We start from the raw sequence: 18420 nt of genomic DNA on the forward strand, positions 1-18420 counted from the left end.
ACTGTGAGGGCTATACATAATATCATTACAATACCAAACCACTCTGAGGGCTATACATAATATCATTACAATACCAAACCACTCTGAGGGCTATACATAATATCATTACAATACCAAACCACTGTGAGGGCTATACATAATATCATTACAATACCAAACCACTGTGAGGGCTATACATAATATCATTACAATACCAAACCACTCTGAGGGCTATACATAATATCATTACAATACCAAACCACTCTGAGGGCTATACATAATATCATTACAATACCAAACCACTATGAGGGCTATACATAACATCATTACAATACCAAACCACTCTGAGGGCTATACATAACATCATTACAATACCAAACCACTGTGAGGGCTATAATTACAATACCAAACCACTCTATTATTCACTTATACTGACTTTGTTCAAATAGGAGTTTGTTCCACAATAATGTGCTCACAAGTTCTTTGTGCACAATCTAATTACCTCAATTTGTGTTTTCTTTCAAAACATGTTTTTATTCACCCATCAACTCTTCTCAATCTCCTAGGAACAGTTATGACCGCAGACAATGTGTCATGTTTTCTGTTCACATTTACATGGTCTATCTGTTTATCTGTTGTCAATAGTAGAGGCTTCAGGTGGAGGGATGGAGGGATAGAGGGATGGAGGGATGGAGGTGTAAAGAGATGGGGCTATACTGCGATGGAGGGATGGGGGAGGGCTATACATAACATTATAATATCATTACAATACCAAACCACTCTGGGGGCTATGGTGTAAAGAGATGGGCTGTGATGGAGGGATGGAGGTGTAAAGAGATGGGCTGCATATGGAGGGATGGAGGGATGGAGGTGTAAAGAGATGGGCTGCGAAGGGATGGAGGGATGGGGGATGGAGGGATGGAGGTGTAAAGAGATGGGCTGCGATGGAGGGATGGAGTGATGGAGGTGTAAAGAGATGGGCTGTGAAGGGATGGAGGAATGGAGGTGTAAAGAGATGGGCTGTGATGGAGGGATGGAGGGATGGAGGTGTAAAGAGATGGGCTGTGATGGAGGTGTAAAGAGATGGGCTGCAAAAGCCAGTGGAGTGTGAGGGCTGATACATAACTTGGGATTGAAAACCAGGCAGGCTGCAGCATTCTGGACAGAGGTTTGATGGCAGGGCTATACATAATATCATTACAATACCAAACCACTCTGAGGGCTATACATAACATCATTACAATACCAAACCACTGTGAGGGCTATACATAATATCATTACAATACCAAACCACTGTGAGGGCTATACATAACATCATTACAATACCAAACCACCCTGAGGGCTATACATAACATCATTACAATACCAAACCACCCTGAGGGCTATACATAACATCATTACAATACCAAACCACCCTGAGGGCTATACATAACATTATAATATCATTACAATACCAAACCACTATGAGGGCTATACATAATATCATTACAATACCAAACCACTGTGAGGGCTATACATAATATCATTACAATACCAAACCACTCTGAGGGCTATACATAACATCATTACAATACCAAACCACTCTGAGGGCTATACATAACATCATTACAATACCAAACCACTCTGAGGGCTATACATAACATCATTACAATACCAAACCACTGTGAGGGCTATACATAACATTATAACATCATTACAATACCAAACCACCCTGAGGGCTATACATAACATCATTACAATACCAAACCACTCTGAGGGCTATACATAACATCATTACAATACCAAACCACTCTGAGGGCTATACATAACATCATTACAATACCAAACCACTCTGAGGGCTATACATAACATCATTACAATACCAAACCACTCTGAGGGCTATACATAATATCATTACAATACCAAACCACTCTGAGGGCTATACATAATATCATTACAATACCAAACCACTGTGAGGGCTATACATAACATCATTACAATACCAAACCACTGTGAGGGCTATACATAATATCATTACAATACCAAACCACTGTGAGGGCTATACATAACATCATTACAATACCAAACCACTCTGAGGGCTATACATAATATCATTACAATACCAAACCACTGTGAGGGCTATACATAACATCATTACAATACCAAACCACTATGAGGGCTATACATAACATCATTACAATACCAAACCACTATGAGGGCTATACATAATATCATTACAATACCAAACCACTGTGAGGGCTATACATAATATCATTACAATACCAAACCACTCTGAGGGCTATACATAACATCATTACAATACCAAACCACTGTGAGGGCTATACATAATATCATTACAATACCAAACCACTGTGAGGGCTATACATAACATTATAACATCATTACAATACCAAACCAGTGTGAGGGCTATACATAATATCATTACAATACCAAACCACTCTGAGGGCTATACATAATATCATTACAATACCAAACCACTATGAGGGCTATACATAACATCATTACAATACCAAACCACTCTGAGGGCTATACATAACATCATTACAATACCAAACCACTGTGAGGGCTATAAGTATTGTTCATTTATACTGACTTTGTTCAAATAGGAGTTTGTTCCACAATAATGTGCTCACAAGTTCTTTGTGCACAATCTAATTACCTCAATTTGTGTTTTCTTTCAAAACATGTTTTTATTCACCCATCAACTCTTCTCAATCTCCTAGGAACAGTTATGACCGCAGACAATGTGTCATGTTTTCTGTTCACATTTACATGGTCTATCTGTTTATCTGTTGTCAATAGTAGAGGCTTCAGGTGGAGGGATGGAGGGATAGAGGGATGGAGGGATGGAGGTGTAAAGAGATGGGCTGCGATGGAGGGATGGAGGGATGGGGGGATGGAGGGATGGAGGTGTAAAGAGATGGGCTGCGATGGAGGGATGGAGGGATGGGGTGTAAAGATGGAGATGGATGGAGGTGTAAAGAGATGGGCTGCGATGGAGGGATGGAGGGATGGGGGATGGAGGGATGGAGGTGTAAAGAGATGGGCTGCGATGGAGGGATGGAGGGATGGAGGTGTAAAGAGATGGGCTGTGATGGAGGGATGGAGGTGTAAAGAGATGGGCTGCGATGGAGGGATGGAGGGATGGAGGTGTAAAGAGATGGGCTGCGATGGAGGGATGGAGGGATGGGGGGATGGAGGGATGGAGGTGTAAAGAGATGGGCTGTGATGGAGGGATGGAGGGATGGAGGTGTAAAGAGATGGGCTGTGATGGAGGGATGGAGGTGTAAAGAGATGGGCTGCGATGGAGGGATGGAGGGATGGAGGTGTAAAGAGATGGGCTGTGGGGGATGGAGGGATGGAGGTGTAAAGAGATGGGCTGCCATGGAGGGATGGAGGTGTAAAGAGATGGGCTGCGATGGAGGGATGGAGGGATGGAGGTGTAAAGAGATGGGCTGTGATGGAGGGATGGAGGAATGGAGGTGTAAAGAGATGGGCTGTGATGGAGGGATGGAGGGATGGAGGTGTAAAGAGATGGGCTGTGATGGAGGTGTAAAGAGATGGGCTGCGATGGAGGGATGGAGGGATGGAGGTGTAAAGAGATGGGCTGTGATGGAGGGATGGAGGGATGGAGGTGTAAAGAGATGGGCTGTGATGGAGGGATGGAGGTGTAAAGAGATGGGCTGCGATGTAGAGGGCTATACATAACATTTAATATCATTACAATACCAAACCAGGATGGAGGGATGGGGGATGGAGGGATGGAGGTGTAAAGAGATGGGCTGCGATGGAGGGATGGAGGGATGGAGGTGTAAAGAGATGGGCTGCGATGGAGGGATGGAGGGATGGGGGGATGGAGGGATGGAGGTGTAAAGAGATGGGCTGTGATGGAGGGATGGAGGTGTAAAGAGATGGGCTGTGATGGAGGGATGGAGGGATGGAGGTGTAAAGAGATGGGCTGTGATGGAGGGATGGAGGGATGGAGGTGTAAAGAGATGGGCTGGGATGGAGGGATGGAGGGATGGAGGTGTAAAGAGATGGGCTGTGATGGAGGGATGGAGGGATGGAGGTGTAAAGAGATGGGCTGCGATGGAGGGATGGGGGATGGAGGGATGGAGGGATGGAGGGATGGAGGGATGGAGGGATGGAGGTGTAAAGAGTTGGGCTGCGATGGAGGGATGGAGGGATGGAGGTGTAAAGAGATGGGCTGTGATGGAGGGATGGAGGAATGGAGGTGTAAAGAGTTGGGCTGCGATGGAGGGATGGAGGAGTGGAGGTGTAAAGAGATGGGCTGTGATGGAGGGATGGAGGAATGGAGGTGTAAAGAGATGGGCTGCGATGGAGGGATGGAGGGATGGAGGTGTAAAGAGATGGGCTGTGATGGAGGGATGGAGGAATGGAGGTGTAAAGAGTTGGGCTGTGATGGAGGGATGGAGGAATGGAGGTGTAAAGAGATGGGCTGTGATGGAGGGATGGAGGAATGGAGGTGTAAAGAGATGGGCTGCGATGGAGGGATGGAGGAATGGAGGTGTAAAGAGTTGGGCTGTGATGGAGGGATGGAGGAATGGAGGTGTAAAGAGTTGGGCTGTGATGGAGGGATGGAGGGATGGAGGAATGGAGGTGTAAAGAGATGGGCTGCGATAGAGGGATGGAGACATGGAGGGGTGGTTGAGAGCAGAGTCATGTGGGTGATAATGCTTTCTCTGTCTCTCTCCCCCTCCCTCTCTCTGCCCTCTCTCTGCCCTCTCTCGCTCTCTCTTCCTCCCTCTCAGAGATGGACAACTTGTGTTTCTGAGTGAGGAGGAACGTGCGTCTCTGTCCCAGGTTAACCCCTGCAGAACTGAGCCCAGAGACAGTGACCTCCTAGAGAGACTCTTCTCCTCTGACATCAGTACTGTCTACAGACTAGGTAGGGGGAGGATCACTCAGTCTATACGGTATAGGGAATTAATGAGTTCTGTCAGACTACTGTAGGTAGGGAACCACTGTGTTTTACTGAGTAATGTCAGACTACTGTAGGTATATAACCACTGTGTTTTACTGAGTACTATCAGACTACTGTAGGTAGGGAACCACTGTGTTTTACTGAGTAATGTCAGACTACTGTAGGAAGGGAACCACTGTGTTTTACTGAGTACTGTCAGACTACTGTAGGTAGAGAACCACTGTGTTTTACTGAGTAATGTCAGACTACTGTAGTTAGGGTACCACTGTGTTTTACTGAGTACTAAAGAGATCAGACTACTGTGGTAGAGAACCACTGTGTTTTACTGGTACTATCAGACTGCTGTAGGTAAAGAACCACTATGTTTTACTGAGTACTGTCAGACTACTGTCGGAGAGAACCACTGTGTTTTACTGAGTAATGTCAGACTACTGTCGGTAGAGAACCACTGTGTTTTACTGAGTACTGTCAGACTACTGTAGGTAAAGAACCACTGTGTTTTACTGAGTACTATCAGACTACTGTAGGTAGAGTTCCACTGTGTTTTACTGAGTACTATCAGACTACTGTAGGTAAAGAACCACTGTGTTTTACTGAGTAATGTCAGACAACTGTAGGAAGGGAACCACTGTGTTTTACTGAGTACTGTCAGACTACTGTAGTTAGGGAACCACTGTGTTTTACTGAGTAATGTCAGACTACTGTAGGAAGGGAACCACTGTGTTTTACTGAGTACTATCAGACTACTGTAGGTAGGGAACCACTGTGTTTTACTGAGTACTATCAGACTACTGTAGGTAGGGAACCACTGTGTTTTACTGAGTACTATCAGACTACTGTAGGTAGGGAACCACTGTGTTTTACTGAGTAATGTCAGACAACTGTAGGAAGGGAACCACTGTGTTTTACTGAGTACTGTCAGACTACTGTAGGTAGGGAACCACTGTGTTTTACTGAGTACTATCAGACTACTGTAGGTAGGGAACCACTGTGTTTTACTGAGTACTGTCAGACTACTGTAGGAAGGGAACCACTGTGTTTTACTGAGTAGTGTCAGACTACTGTAGGTAGAGAACCACTGTGTTTTACTGAGTAATGTCAGACTACTGTAGGAAGGGAACCACTGTGTTTTACTGAGTACTGTCAGACTACTGTAGGTAGAGAACCACTGTGTTTTACTGAGTAATGTCAGACTACTGTCGTTAGAGAACCACTGTGTTTTACTGAGTACTATCCGACTGCTGTAGGTAAAGAACCACTATGTTTTACTGAGTACTGTCAGACTACTGTCGGTAGAGAACCACTGTGTTTTACTGAGTAATGTCAGACTACTGTCGGTAGAGAACCACTGTGTTTTACTGAGTACTGTCAGACTACTGTCGGTAGAGAACCACTGTGTTTTACTGAGTAATGTCAGACTACTGTCGGTAGAGAACCACTGTGTTTTACTGAGTACTGTCAGACTACTGTAGGTAAAGAACCACTGTGTTTTACTGAGTAATGTCAGACAACTGTAGGAAGGGAACCACTGTGTTTTACTGAGTACTATCAGACTACTGTAGTTAGGGAACCACTGTGTTTTACTGAGTACTGTCAGACTACTGTAGTTAGGGAACCACTGTGTTTTACTGAGTAATGTCAGACTACTGTAGGAAGGGAACCACTGTGTTTTACTGAGTACTATCAGACTACTGTAGGTAGGGAACCACTGTGTTTTACTGAGTACTATCAGACTACTGTAGGTAGAGAACCACTGTGTTTTACTGAGTACTATCAGACTACTGTAGGTAGGGAACCACTGTGTTTTACTGAGTAATGTCAGACTACTGTAGGTAGGGAACCACTGTGTTTTACTGAGTACTATCAGACTACTGTAGGTAGGGAACCACTGTGTTTTACTGAGTACTGTCAGACTACTGTAGGTAGGGAACCACTGTGTTTTACTGAGTACTATCAGACTACTGTAGGTAGGGAACCACTGTGTTTTACTGAGTAATGTCAGACTACTGTAGGTAGGGAACCACTGTGTTTGTATGTATGTAAACTTGTTTATTTTAGGCGGTTAAATATTGCATGTGTTCTTCCCACAGACAGACTGGATCAGTCTGATTTTACGTACATCAGAAACCAACCTGAACAAGGTTAGTAATACGTTATCTAAACAACAAGGTAATATTATGTTTATCGAAGTTAATACGTTGTTTATCAGATTCTTAATACAGCGACAGCTGAATGGTAGAGTACTGTTTAGAAGCCATTATAAACTGTGTGGTTCCAGCCCTGAATGCTGATTGGCTGACAGCTGTGGTATATCAGACCGTACACCACGGGTGTGACAAAACATGTATTTTTACTGCTCTAATTATGTTGGTAACCAGTTTATTATTGCAATTTGGCACCTCAGGGGTTTGTGGCCAATATACCACGACTAAGGGCAGAGTGTCCAGAAGAACATATACTCCCTCATGTCTTATTGCTTATATCCTTCTGTCTCAGTCAAAGACAATCATATTTTCTCCTGACAGCTGTAGATGTTTTGGAAACAACAGAGAAAACAGGGAACTCTATACAAAGTCAAACTCTTAGCTTTTCTTCCCTGTTTAGGAGGAGAGAAGGAAACTAATCATGTTTACCTTTTTGCATATATGACATTTTACAAGGGAGAGAATATTGTATTATTTTGTTGAGAAAGCAGTATAGACATTGCTGGACCAAGCTGAACTGCTAGTACAATTTTCTTTGACAGCCAAGGATGTTTCATAGCCACATTTCTAATGCAGTTTACTTGAACAATGTACATTACATTGAGATTCATGTGCAGTGTATCTAAACCCTTTCGATCAGTGTTCATATTTTTCTCTCTCAGAGCATAAGCCCCCCACCAGTAGCCGGCAGTCCATCATCTCAGAGAAGAGTGACGCTACACTACCATACCACTTCTCCTACGCATCCCAGAATGCCTTAGGGCGTGGCGGTGATGGGGAGCTGCTGTCCTTCAGTCTGGACGACACCTTCAGAGAGATGAACGAGTTCCAGGATGACCCACCCCTTTTCCTGGAGGAGGGGGAGGAGTCGGAGGGTTGTGACCCCACCTTGACCATGCTCAACATGCATCACTTTCAGGTGAGTGGTCACAGGTTCACTGTTTAGAAATGGAAAGGATTTAGACCTGTCTGGGTCATACAATTCACTTGTGTTTGTTTATTCATTTATTCAAGCACTGTTGATTGGCAATAAAATACTCTATTATATTCTCTCCTCTCATCTCCTCACCTCTCTCATCTCCTCACCTCTCATCTCCTCACCTCACATCTCCTCACCTCACCTCTCCTTTCATCTCCTCTCATCTCCTCTCATCTCATCTCCTCACCTCTCATCTCATCTCCTCATCTCCTCACCTCTCCTCACCTCTCATCTCCTCACCTCTCATCTCCTCACCTCTCATCTCCCCTCTCCTCTCCTCTCCTCTCCTCTCCTCTCCTCTCCTCTCCTCTCCTCTCCTCTCCTCTCCTCTCCTCTCCTCTCCTCTCCTCTCCTCTCCTCTCCTCTCCTCTCTCCTCTCCTCCTCTCCTCCAGGAGGACTTCCTGCCCCTGTATGACCTCCACCACTCATTCCTGTGGCTGACGTTCTCAGGGCAGAGTGAGGAGGAGTTACTGGGCCACCTGGAGATTGTCAGGGAGGGGGCCAAGAGAACGGGCATGGCCTGGGCACACCGACGGGCATGCTTCCTACTGGGGAGGCTCTGCGCCAAGAAGCTCAAGTACTCCCAGGTAGGGCAGAAGGGAGGAACACTAGAGTACGCATACATGGACACAACACACACACACACACACACACACACACACACACACACACACACACACACACACACACACACACACACACACACACACACACACACACACACACACACACACACACACACACACACACACACACACACACACACACACACACACACACACACACACACACATGTACAAACACACATGTACAAACACATACATTTATGCATGCACTCACACACACAAACACACATGAATAACATGAGTGTGCTCTTAAAAGTCCTTTTCTCACCCCTCTGTCCCAGGCCCGTGTGTATTACGAGGAAGCCCTTGGAGTCTCCGTGGACGGTTTCTCTGACCTCCCTCTCCTCATCGCCCTGTACACCAACCTCACAGCCATCTACCTCAAACAGAAGATGGCCGACAAGCTGCCCCCGACCCTGGAGAAGGCCAGTGCTCTGCTCCTCTGCCTCCCCAGCCACACCTTCACCTCCCTGGATGAGTTTGAGCTGCTGAAGCTGGTGCTGTGGAGGTCTGTGGTAGAAGGGGACAAACACCTGGAGGCACGGGCCTGCTATCTCACCACCAGCCTCTTCCTCCTCCTTAGGTTGGTGTTGTCTGTGTTGTCAATGCTCCCAAATGGCATCCAATTCCCTATATAGTGTAATACTTTTCACCAGGTCCCATAGTGCTCTGGTCAAAGGTAATGCACTATATAGGGAATAAGGATGCCATTTTGGACACAACCTATGTACCTTGTTTATATGTTTTTAATACACACACTGTATCACTTTTATGTGATTGTTGTATAATAAAGGCTTGTTATAAATCAAGTATATAATCCTTATTATTATTACAATTATTAATATAGAAAGATAGATGATGCCCTGCCCTTCGCAGAGCGTCTCCAGTTCCTCACCGTTACCCTGTCTGCTGAGGAGGGGCGCCCCATCTCCCCCCTGGACCTTAACTGGCTCCTGTCCCGGCTCTACCACCGTAAATACATGCCCTACCTGGCCCTGGCATCCCTCAGCCTGGACACTGGACAGGATCACTCACTACAGGACGCCTTCCACAGGATAGAACTGTTCAGCAGGAACTCAGTAAGCTATGGTTTGTTTGTTAAGCAATCACTTTCTAATGTTTCAAAAACAAACAAAATATTACTACACAGTACACAACCGACTGGACCCTGTCTGTCAAAGATAATTCATAAAAATCCAAATCACTTCACAGATCTTGATTGTAAAGGGTTTAAACACAGTTTCCCCTGCTTGTTCAATGAACCATTAACAGTGAATGAACAAGCACCTGTGGAATGGTTGTTAAGACACTAACAGCTTACACTGAAGAGGCCTTCCTACTGACTCTGAAAAACACAGAAAGAAAGATGCCCAGGCTCCCTTTTCATCTGCGTGAACGTGCTTTAGGCATGCTGCAAGGAGGCATGGGGACTGCAGATGTGGCCAGGGCAATAAATTGCAATGTCCTAAGACAGCGCTACAGGGAGACAGCTGATCGTCCTCGCAGTGGCAGACAACACGTGTAACAACACCTGCACAGGATCGGTATATCTGAACATCACACCTGCGGGACAGGTACAGGATGCAACAACAACTGCCCGAGTTACACCAGGAACACACAATCCCTCCATCAGTGCTGACACTGTCTGCAATAGGCTGAGAGAGACTGGACTGAGGGCTTGTATGCCTGCTGTAAGGCAGATCCTGGCAAAAAGTGCTCTTCACTGACAAGTCGCAGTTTTGTCTAACCAGGGGTGGTGGTCGGATTCGCGTTTATCAGCAAAGGAATGAGCGTTACACCGAGGCCTGTACTCTGGAGCGGGATCGATTAGGAGGTGGAGGGTCTGTCATGGTCTGGGGCAGAGTGTCACAGCATCATCAGACTGAGCTCGTTGTCATTGCAGACAATCTCAACGCTGTGCGTTACAGGGAAGACATCCTCCTCCCTCATGTGGTACCCTTCCTGCAGGCTCATCCTGACATGACCCTCCAGCATGACAATGCTACCAGCCATACTGCTCGTTCTGTGCGTGATTTCCTGTAAGACAGGAATGTCAGTGTTCTGCCATGGCCAACGAAGAGTCCAGATCTCAATCCCATTGAGCACGTCTGGGACCTGTTGGATCGGAGGGTGAGGGCTAGGTCCATTCCCCCCAGAAATGTCCGGGAACTAGCAGGTGCCTTGGTGGAAGAGTTGGGTAACATCTCACAGAAAGAACTGGCAAATATGGTGCAGTGCATGAGGAGGAGATGCACGGCATTACTTAATGCAGCTGGTGGCCACACCAGATACTGACTGTTACTTTTGATTTTGAAACCCCCCTTTGTTCAGGGACACATTATTCAATTTCTGTTAGTCACATGTCTGTGGAACTTGTTCAGTTTATGTCTCAGTTGTTGAATCTTGTTATGTTCATTCAAATATTTACACATGTTAAGTTTGCTGAAAATGAACGCTGTTGACAGTGAGAGGACGTGTCTTTTTTGCTGAGTTTATAATTGTTCAAATGTTTTACATGTAAATGTTTCATAGGTGCGTCTGAACCCGCGATGGAAAGAGGGGACGTCTCTTCTCCCAGCCCAGATCGTGGTGTACCTGCAGCAGGCTCTGGCAATTGCGGAGCGGGATGACGACCTTAAGACCCAGAGAGACCTATGTCTGGGCCTGGCCTGTGTTTACCAGCAACACGGGGCCCTGGAGAAGGCCCTGCACTGTGCCCAGCAGGCTGTACAGACCGGGGGAGGTATCAACGAGCAGGAGGGGTTTGAGGCGTCAGTACTGCTGGGATGGCTGTTAGTCCTGACGGGACAGCCTGAGAGGGCACAGAACACCTTGCAGCCACTATTACAGTCTCTACAGGTAACTACTGTCTCTACAGGTCACTACAGTAACTCTGGTAACTACAGTCTCTACAGGTAACTACAGTCTCTCTGGTAACTACAGTCTCTACAGGTAACTACAGTCTCTACAGGTAACTACAGTCCATACAGGTAACTACAGTCTCTACAGGTAACTACAGTCTCTCTGGTAACTACAGTCCCTACAGGTAACTACAGTCTCTACAGGTAACTACAGTCTCTACAGGTAACTACAGTCTCTCAGGTAACTACAGTCTCTCAGGTAACTACAGTCTCTACAGGTCACTACAGTCTCTCAGGTAACTAGAGTCTCTACAGGTAACTACAGTCTCTACAGGTAACTACAGTCTCTACAGGTAACTACACTCTCTCTGGTAACTACAGTCTCTACAGGTCACTACAGTCTCTACAGGTAACTACAGTCTCTATAGGTAACTACACTCTCTCTGGTAACTACAGTCTCTACAGGTAACTACAGCCTCTAACGGTAACTACAGTCTCTACAGGTAACTACAGTCTCTACAGGTAACTACAGTCTCTAACGGTAACTACAGTCTCTACAGGTAACTACAGCCTCTAACGGTAACTACAGTCTCTACAGGTAACTACAGTCTCTCTGGTAACTACAGTCCCTACAGGTAACTACAGTCTCTACAGGTAACTACAGTCTCTACAGGTAACTACAGTCTCTCAGGTAACTACAGTCTCTCAGGTAACTACATTCTCTCAGGTAACTACAGTCTCTACAGGTCACTACAGTCTCTACAGGTAACTACAGTCTCTACAGGTAACTACAGTCTCTCAGGTCACTACAGTCCCTACAGGTAACTACAGTCTCTCAGGTAACTACATTCTCTCAGGTAACTGCATTCTCTACAGGTAACTACAGTCTCTACAGGTAACTACAGTCTCTACAGGTAACTACAGTCTCTACAGGTTACTACAGTCTCTACAGGTCACTACAGTCTCTCTGGTAACTACAGTCCCTACAGGTAACTACAGTCTCTACAAGTAACTACACTCTCTCAGGTAACTACAGTCTCTCAGGTAACTACAGTCTCTACAGGTAACTACAGTCTCTACAGGTAACTACAGTCTCTACAGGTAACTGCATTCTCTACAGGTAACTACAGTCTCTCAGGTAACTACATTCTCTCAGGTAACTACAGTCTCTACAGGTAACTACAGTCTCTACAGGTAACTACAGTCCCTACAGGTAACTACAGTCTCTACAAGTAACTACACTCTCTCAGGTAACTACAGTCTCTCAGGTAACTACAGTCTCTACAGGTAACTACAGTCTCTACAGGTAACTGCATTCTCTCAGGTAACTGCATTCTCTACAGGTAACTACAGTCTCTCAGGTAACTAGGTAACTACAGTCTCTACAGGTAACTACAGTCTCTACAGGTAACTACAGTCCTACAGGTAACTACAGTCTCTACAAGTAACTACACTCTCTCAGGTAACTACAGTCTCTCAGGTAACTGCAGTCTCTACAGGTAACTACAGTCTCTACAGGTAACTACAGTCTTTACAGGTAACTACAGTCTCTACAGGTAACTACAGTCTCTACAAGTAACAGTCTCTCAGGTAACTACAGTCTCTACAGGTAACTGCATTCTCTCAGGTAACTGCAGTCTCTACAGGTAACTACAGTCTCTCAGGTAACTACATTCTCTCAGGTAACTACAGTCTCTACAGGTCACTACAGTCTCTCAGGTAACTACAGTCTCTACAGGTAACTACATTCTCTCAGGTAACTACAGTCTCTACAGGTAACTACAGTCTCTACAGGTAACTACAGTCCCTACAGGTAACTACAGTCTCTACAAGTAACTACACTCTCTCAGGTAACTACAGTCTCTCAGGTAACTACAGTCTCTACAGGTAACTACAGTCTCTACAGGTAACTACAGTCTTTACAGGTAACTACAGTCTCTACAGGTAACTACAGTCTCTACAAGTAACTACACTCTCTCAGATAACTACAGTCTCTACAGGTAACTGCATTCTCTCAGGTAACTACAGTCTCTACAGGTAACTACAGTCTCTCAGGTAACTACAGTCTCTCAGGTAACTACAGTCTCTACAGGTCACTACAGTCTCTCAGGTAACTACAGTCTCTACAGGTAACTACATTCTCTCAGGTAACTGCATTCTCTACAGGTAACTACAGTCTCTACAGGTAACTACAGTCTCTACAGGTAACTACAGTCTCTACAGGTTACTACAGTCTCTACAGGTCACTACAGTCTCTCAGGTAACTACAGTCTCTACAGGTAACTACACTCTCTCTGGTAACTACAGTCTCTCAGGTAACTACAGTCTCTCAGGTAACTACAGTCTCTACAGGTCACTACAGTCTCTCAGGTAACTACAGTCTCTACAGGTAACTACACTCTCTCTGGTAACTACAGTCTATACAGGTAACTACAGTCTCTACAGGTCACTACAGTCTCTACAGGTAACTACAGTCTCTATAGGTAACTACAGTAACTACAGTCTCTACAGGTAACTACAGCCTCTAACGGTAACTACAGTCTCTACAGGTAACTACAGTCTCTACAGGTAACTACAGTCTCTACAGGTAACTACAGTCCATACAGGTAACTACAGTCTCTACAGGTAACTACAGTCTCTACAGGTAACTACAGTCTCTAACGGTAACTACAGCCTCTAATGGTAACTACAGTCTCTAACGGTAACTACAGTCTCTAACGGTAACTACAGTCTCTACAGGTAACTACAGCCTCTAACGGTAACTACAGTCTCTAACGGTAACTACAGTCTCTACAGGTAACTACAGTCTCTCTGGTAACTACAGTCCCTACATGTAACTACAGTCTCTACAGGTAACTACAGACTCTACAGGTAACTACAGTCTCTCAGGTAACTACAGTCTTTACAGGTAACTACAGTCTCTACAGGTAACTACAGTCTCTACAAGTAACTACACTCTCTCAGGTAACTACAGTCTCTACAGGTAACTGCATTCTCTCAGGTAACTACAGTCTCTACAGGTAACTACAGTCTCTACAGGTAACTACAGTCTTTACAGGTAACTACAGTCTCTACAGGTAACTACAGTCTCTACAGGTAACTACAGTCTCTACAGGTAACTGCATCCCTCAGGTAACTCTCTCAGGTAACTACAGTCTCTACAGGTAACTACAGTCTCTCAGGTAACTACAGTCTCTCAGGTAACTACAGTCTCTACAGGTCACTACAGTCTCTCAGGTAACTACAGTCTCTACAGGTAACTACAGTCTCTACAGGTAACTGCATTCTCTCAGGTAACTGCATTCTCTACAGGTAACTACAGTCTCTCAGGTAACTACAGTCTCTCAGGTAACTACAGTCTCTACAGGTAACTACAGTCTCTCAGGTAACTACAGTCTCTACAGGTAACTACACTCTCTCTGGTAACTACAGTCTCTCAGGTAACTACAGTCTCTCAGGTAACTACAGTCTCTACAGGTCACTACAGTCTCTCAGGTAACTACAGTCTCTACAGGTAACTACACTCTCTCTGGTAACTACAGTCTATACAGGTAACTACAGTCTCTACAGGTCACTACAGTCTCTACAGGTAACTACAGTCTCTATAGGTAACTACACTCTCTCTGGTAACTACAGTCTCTACAGGTAACTACAGCCTCTAACGGTAACTACAGTCTCTACAGGTAACTACAGTCTCTACAGGTAACTACAGTCTCTACAGGTAACTACAGTCCATACAGGTAACTACAGTCTCTACAGGTAACTACAGTCTCTACAGGTAACTACAGTCTCTAACGGTAACTACAGCCTCTAATGGTAACTACAGTCTCTAACATAACTACAGTCTCTACAACTACAGTCTCTACAGGTAACTACAGCCTCTAACGGTAACTACAGTCTCTAACTAACTACAGTCTCTACAGGTAACTACAGTCTCTCTGGTAACTACAGTCCCTACATGTAACTACAGTCTCTACAGGTAACTACAGACTCTACAGGTAACTACAGTCTCTCAGGTAACTACAGTCTCTCAGGTAACTACATTCTCTCAGGTAACTACAGTCTCTACAGGTCACTACAGTCTCTACAGGTAACTACAGTCTCTACAGGTAACTACAGTCTCTCAGGTCACTACAGTCCCTACAGGTAACTACAGTCTCTACAAGTAACTACACTCTCTCAGGTAACTACAGTCTCTCAGGTAACTACAGTCTCTACAGATAACTACAGTCTCTACAGGTAACTACAGTCTCTACAGGTAACTACAGTCTCTACAAGTAACTACACTCTCTCAGGTAACTACAGTCTCTACAGGTAACTGCATTCTCTCAGGTAACTGCATTCTCTACAGGTAACTACAGTCTCTCAGGTAACTACATTCTCTCAGGTAACTACAGTCTCTACAGGTAACTACGGTCTCTCTGGTAACTACGGTCCCTACAGGTAACTACAGTCTCTCAGGTAACTACAGTCTCTCAGGTATCCACCGTCTCTACAGGTAACTACAGTCTCTCTGGTAACTACAGTCCCTACGGGTAACTACAGTCTCTACAGGTAACTACACTCTCTCTGGTAACTACAGTCTCTCAGGTAACTACAGTCTCTACAGGTAACTACAGTCTCTCAGGTCACTACAGTCTATACAGGTAACTACAGTCTCTCAGTTAACTACAGTCTCTACAGGTAACTACAGTCTCTCAGGTAACTACAGTCTCTCTGGGATCTACAGCCTCTACAGGTAACATTATCTCTACAATATTATGAGTGTCATCATCACCACCTGCTTGTGTTACAGTAGTTTTTAACAGGACTTGTAAAGATCTTGTAATCAATGAATCAATCAAACCTCTATCTCCTTTCTTTCCTTGCAGGGAACCGACAGCCCGACCCAGAGGGGAGTGATCCACAACCTGCTGGCTCTGTGTCTGCGGCAGCGGGGTGGCATCCCCGAAGCTGGCAGCCACCTCCACCATGCCCTCACCATCTCCAGGGAGAGTGGCAACCAAAGGAACCAGGCCCTGGCACTCGCCAACCTGGGCTGCCTGGCACTGGGCGTGGGGGCAACCACACTGGCAGAACGATTCCTATTCAGGTCAGCAAGGAGGGAGGGTGTGTGGGGCTGAGGGAGCAGTGGGTCAGAAGTGTGTGTGTGTGTGTGTGTGTGTGTGTGTGTGTGTGTGTGTGTGTGTGTGTGTGTGTGTGTGTGTGTGTGTGTGTGTGTGTGTGTGTGTGTGTGTGTGTGTGTGTGTGTGTGCGTATACAGTAGGTGACTGCGTACATGCGTGCTTGTTACATTTGTAATAATATGAATCCTTTCCTGGTCGAGTTAGTGTCTGTATCTCTACACGGTTGTAGCCTGTTAAATGAGAGGGACTGTTTCCTACTGTATATCCCTCAGGTCTCTGTGGTTGTAGCCTGTTAAATGAGAGGGACTGTTTCCTACTGTATATCCCTCAGGTCTCTGTGGTTGTAGCCTGTTAAATGAGAGGGACTGTTTCCTACTGTATATCCCTCAGGTCTCTGTGGTTGTAGCCTGTTAAATGAGAGGGACTGTTTCCTACTGTATATCCCTCAGGTCTCTGTGGTTGTAGCCTGTTAAATGAGAGGGACTGTTTCCTACTGTATGTCCCTCAGGTCTCTGTGGTTGTTCCTGGAGATCTGGGAGAGTCCCGTTGACGAGGAACACGTCCAGACCTACCTATGGTTGGGGCGGAGCTACAAGGACAGGGGGAGGAGCCAGGACGCCAGGCTGTGTTATGAGATGGGCCTCCTCATCTCCCTCCAGGCCAGGAATCTACCCAGTGAGTTACCTTAACCCTACCCTCCACACCAGGAATCTACCCAGTAAATATCACTGTCAAAACTAACCCGAAACCTAAACCTAACCTTAACGCTAGTTCAAGAAAACTACGAAAGATAACAATCAATCACGATCATGTAAATCAAAAGTAGCTACTATCTGAACTTTTACCTCTGTCTTTTGTCCTCTGTCTTCTGTCCTCTTGTGTCTCTGTCCTCTTGTGTCTCTGTCCTCTTGTGTCTCTGTCCTCTTGTGTCTCTGTCCTCTGTCTTCTGTTCTCTGTCCTCTTGTCTCTGTCTTCTGTCCTCTTGTGTCTCTGTCCTCTTGTGTCTCTGTCCTCTTGTGTCTCTGTCCTCTGTCTTCTGTCCTCTTGTGTCTCTGTCCTCTTGTGTCTCTGTCCTCTTGTGTCTCTGTCCTCTGTCTTCTGTCCTCTTGTGTCTCTGTCCTCTTGTGTCTCTGTCCTCTTGTGTCTCTGTCCTCTGTCCTCTGTCCTTTGTGTCTCTGTCCTCTTGTGTCTCTGTCCTCTTGTGTCTCTGTCCTCTTGTGTCTCTGTCCTCTTGTGTCTCTGTCCTCTTGTGTCTCTGTCCTCTTGTGTCTCTGTCCTCTGTCTTCTGTCCTCTTGTGTCTCTGTCCTCTTGTCTCTGTCTTCTGTCCTCTTGTGTCTCTGTCCTCTTGTGTCTCTGTCCTCTTGTGTCTCTGTCCTCTTGTGTCTCTGTCCTCTGTCTTCTGTCCTCTTGTTTCTCTGTCCTCTTGTGTCTCTGTCCTCTTGTGTCTCTGTCCTCTGTCCTCTTGTGTCTCTGTCCTCTTGTGTCTCTGTCCTCTTGTGTCTCTGTCCTCTTGTGTCTCTGTCCTCTGTCCTCTGTCCTCTTGTGTCTCTGTCCTCTTGTGTCTCTGTCCTCTTGTGTCTCTGTCCTCTGTCTTCTGTTCTCTGTCCTCTTGTCTCTGTCCTCTGCCCTCTTTTGTCTCTGTCCTCTTGTGTCTCTGTCCTCTGTCCTCTTGTGTCTCTGTCCTCTTGTGTCTCTGTC

At 45.6% G+C, this 18420-nt stretch overlaps 1 protein-coding gene across 1 annotated transcript in view; it reads left to right on the top strand.

Annotated features, from left to right (window-relative positions):
- The window catches only part of sh3tc2 (SH3 domain and tetratricopeptide repeats 2), a gene marked incomplete at its 3' end in the record, with an annotated part of 60927 nt that overhangs the window by 30030 nt on the left and 12477 nt on the right, over positions 1–18420 (top strand). Inside the window, exons 10-18 of the mRNA XM_052518265.1 lie at positions 4752–4888; positions 7015–7065; positions 7791–8047; positions 8501–8695; positions 9016–9317; positions 9582–9813; positions 11267–11593; positions 16467–16687; positions 17230–17396. Of these exons, the coding sequence (XP_052374225.1) occupies positions 4752–4888; positions 7015–7065; positions 7791–8047; positions 8501–8695; positions 9016–9317; positions 9582–9813; positions 11267–11593; positions 16467–16687; positions 17230–17396 (1889 nt within the window). The remainder of the gene's footprint in view (positions 1–4751; positions 4889–7014; positions 7066–7790; positions 8048–8500; positions 8696–9015; positions 9318–9581; positions 9814–11266; positions 11594–16466; positions 16688–17229; positions 17397–18420) is intronic.

The sequence above is a fragment of the Oncorhynchus keta genome, chromosome 4, assembly GCF_023373465.1.
Source record: "Oncorhynchus keta strain PuntledgeMale-10-30-2019 chromosome 4, Oket_V2, whole genome shotgun sequence".
Lineage (NCBI taxonomy): Eukaryota > Metazoa > Chordata > Actinopteri > Salmoniformes > Salmonidae > Oncorhynchus > Oncorhynchus keta.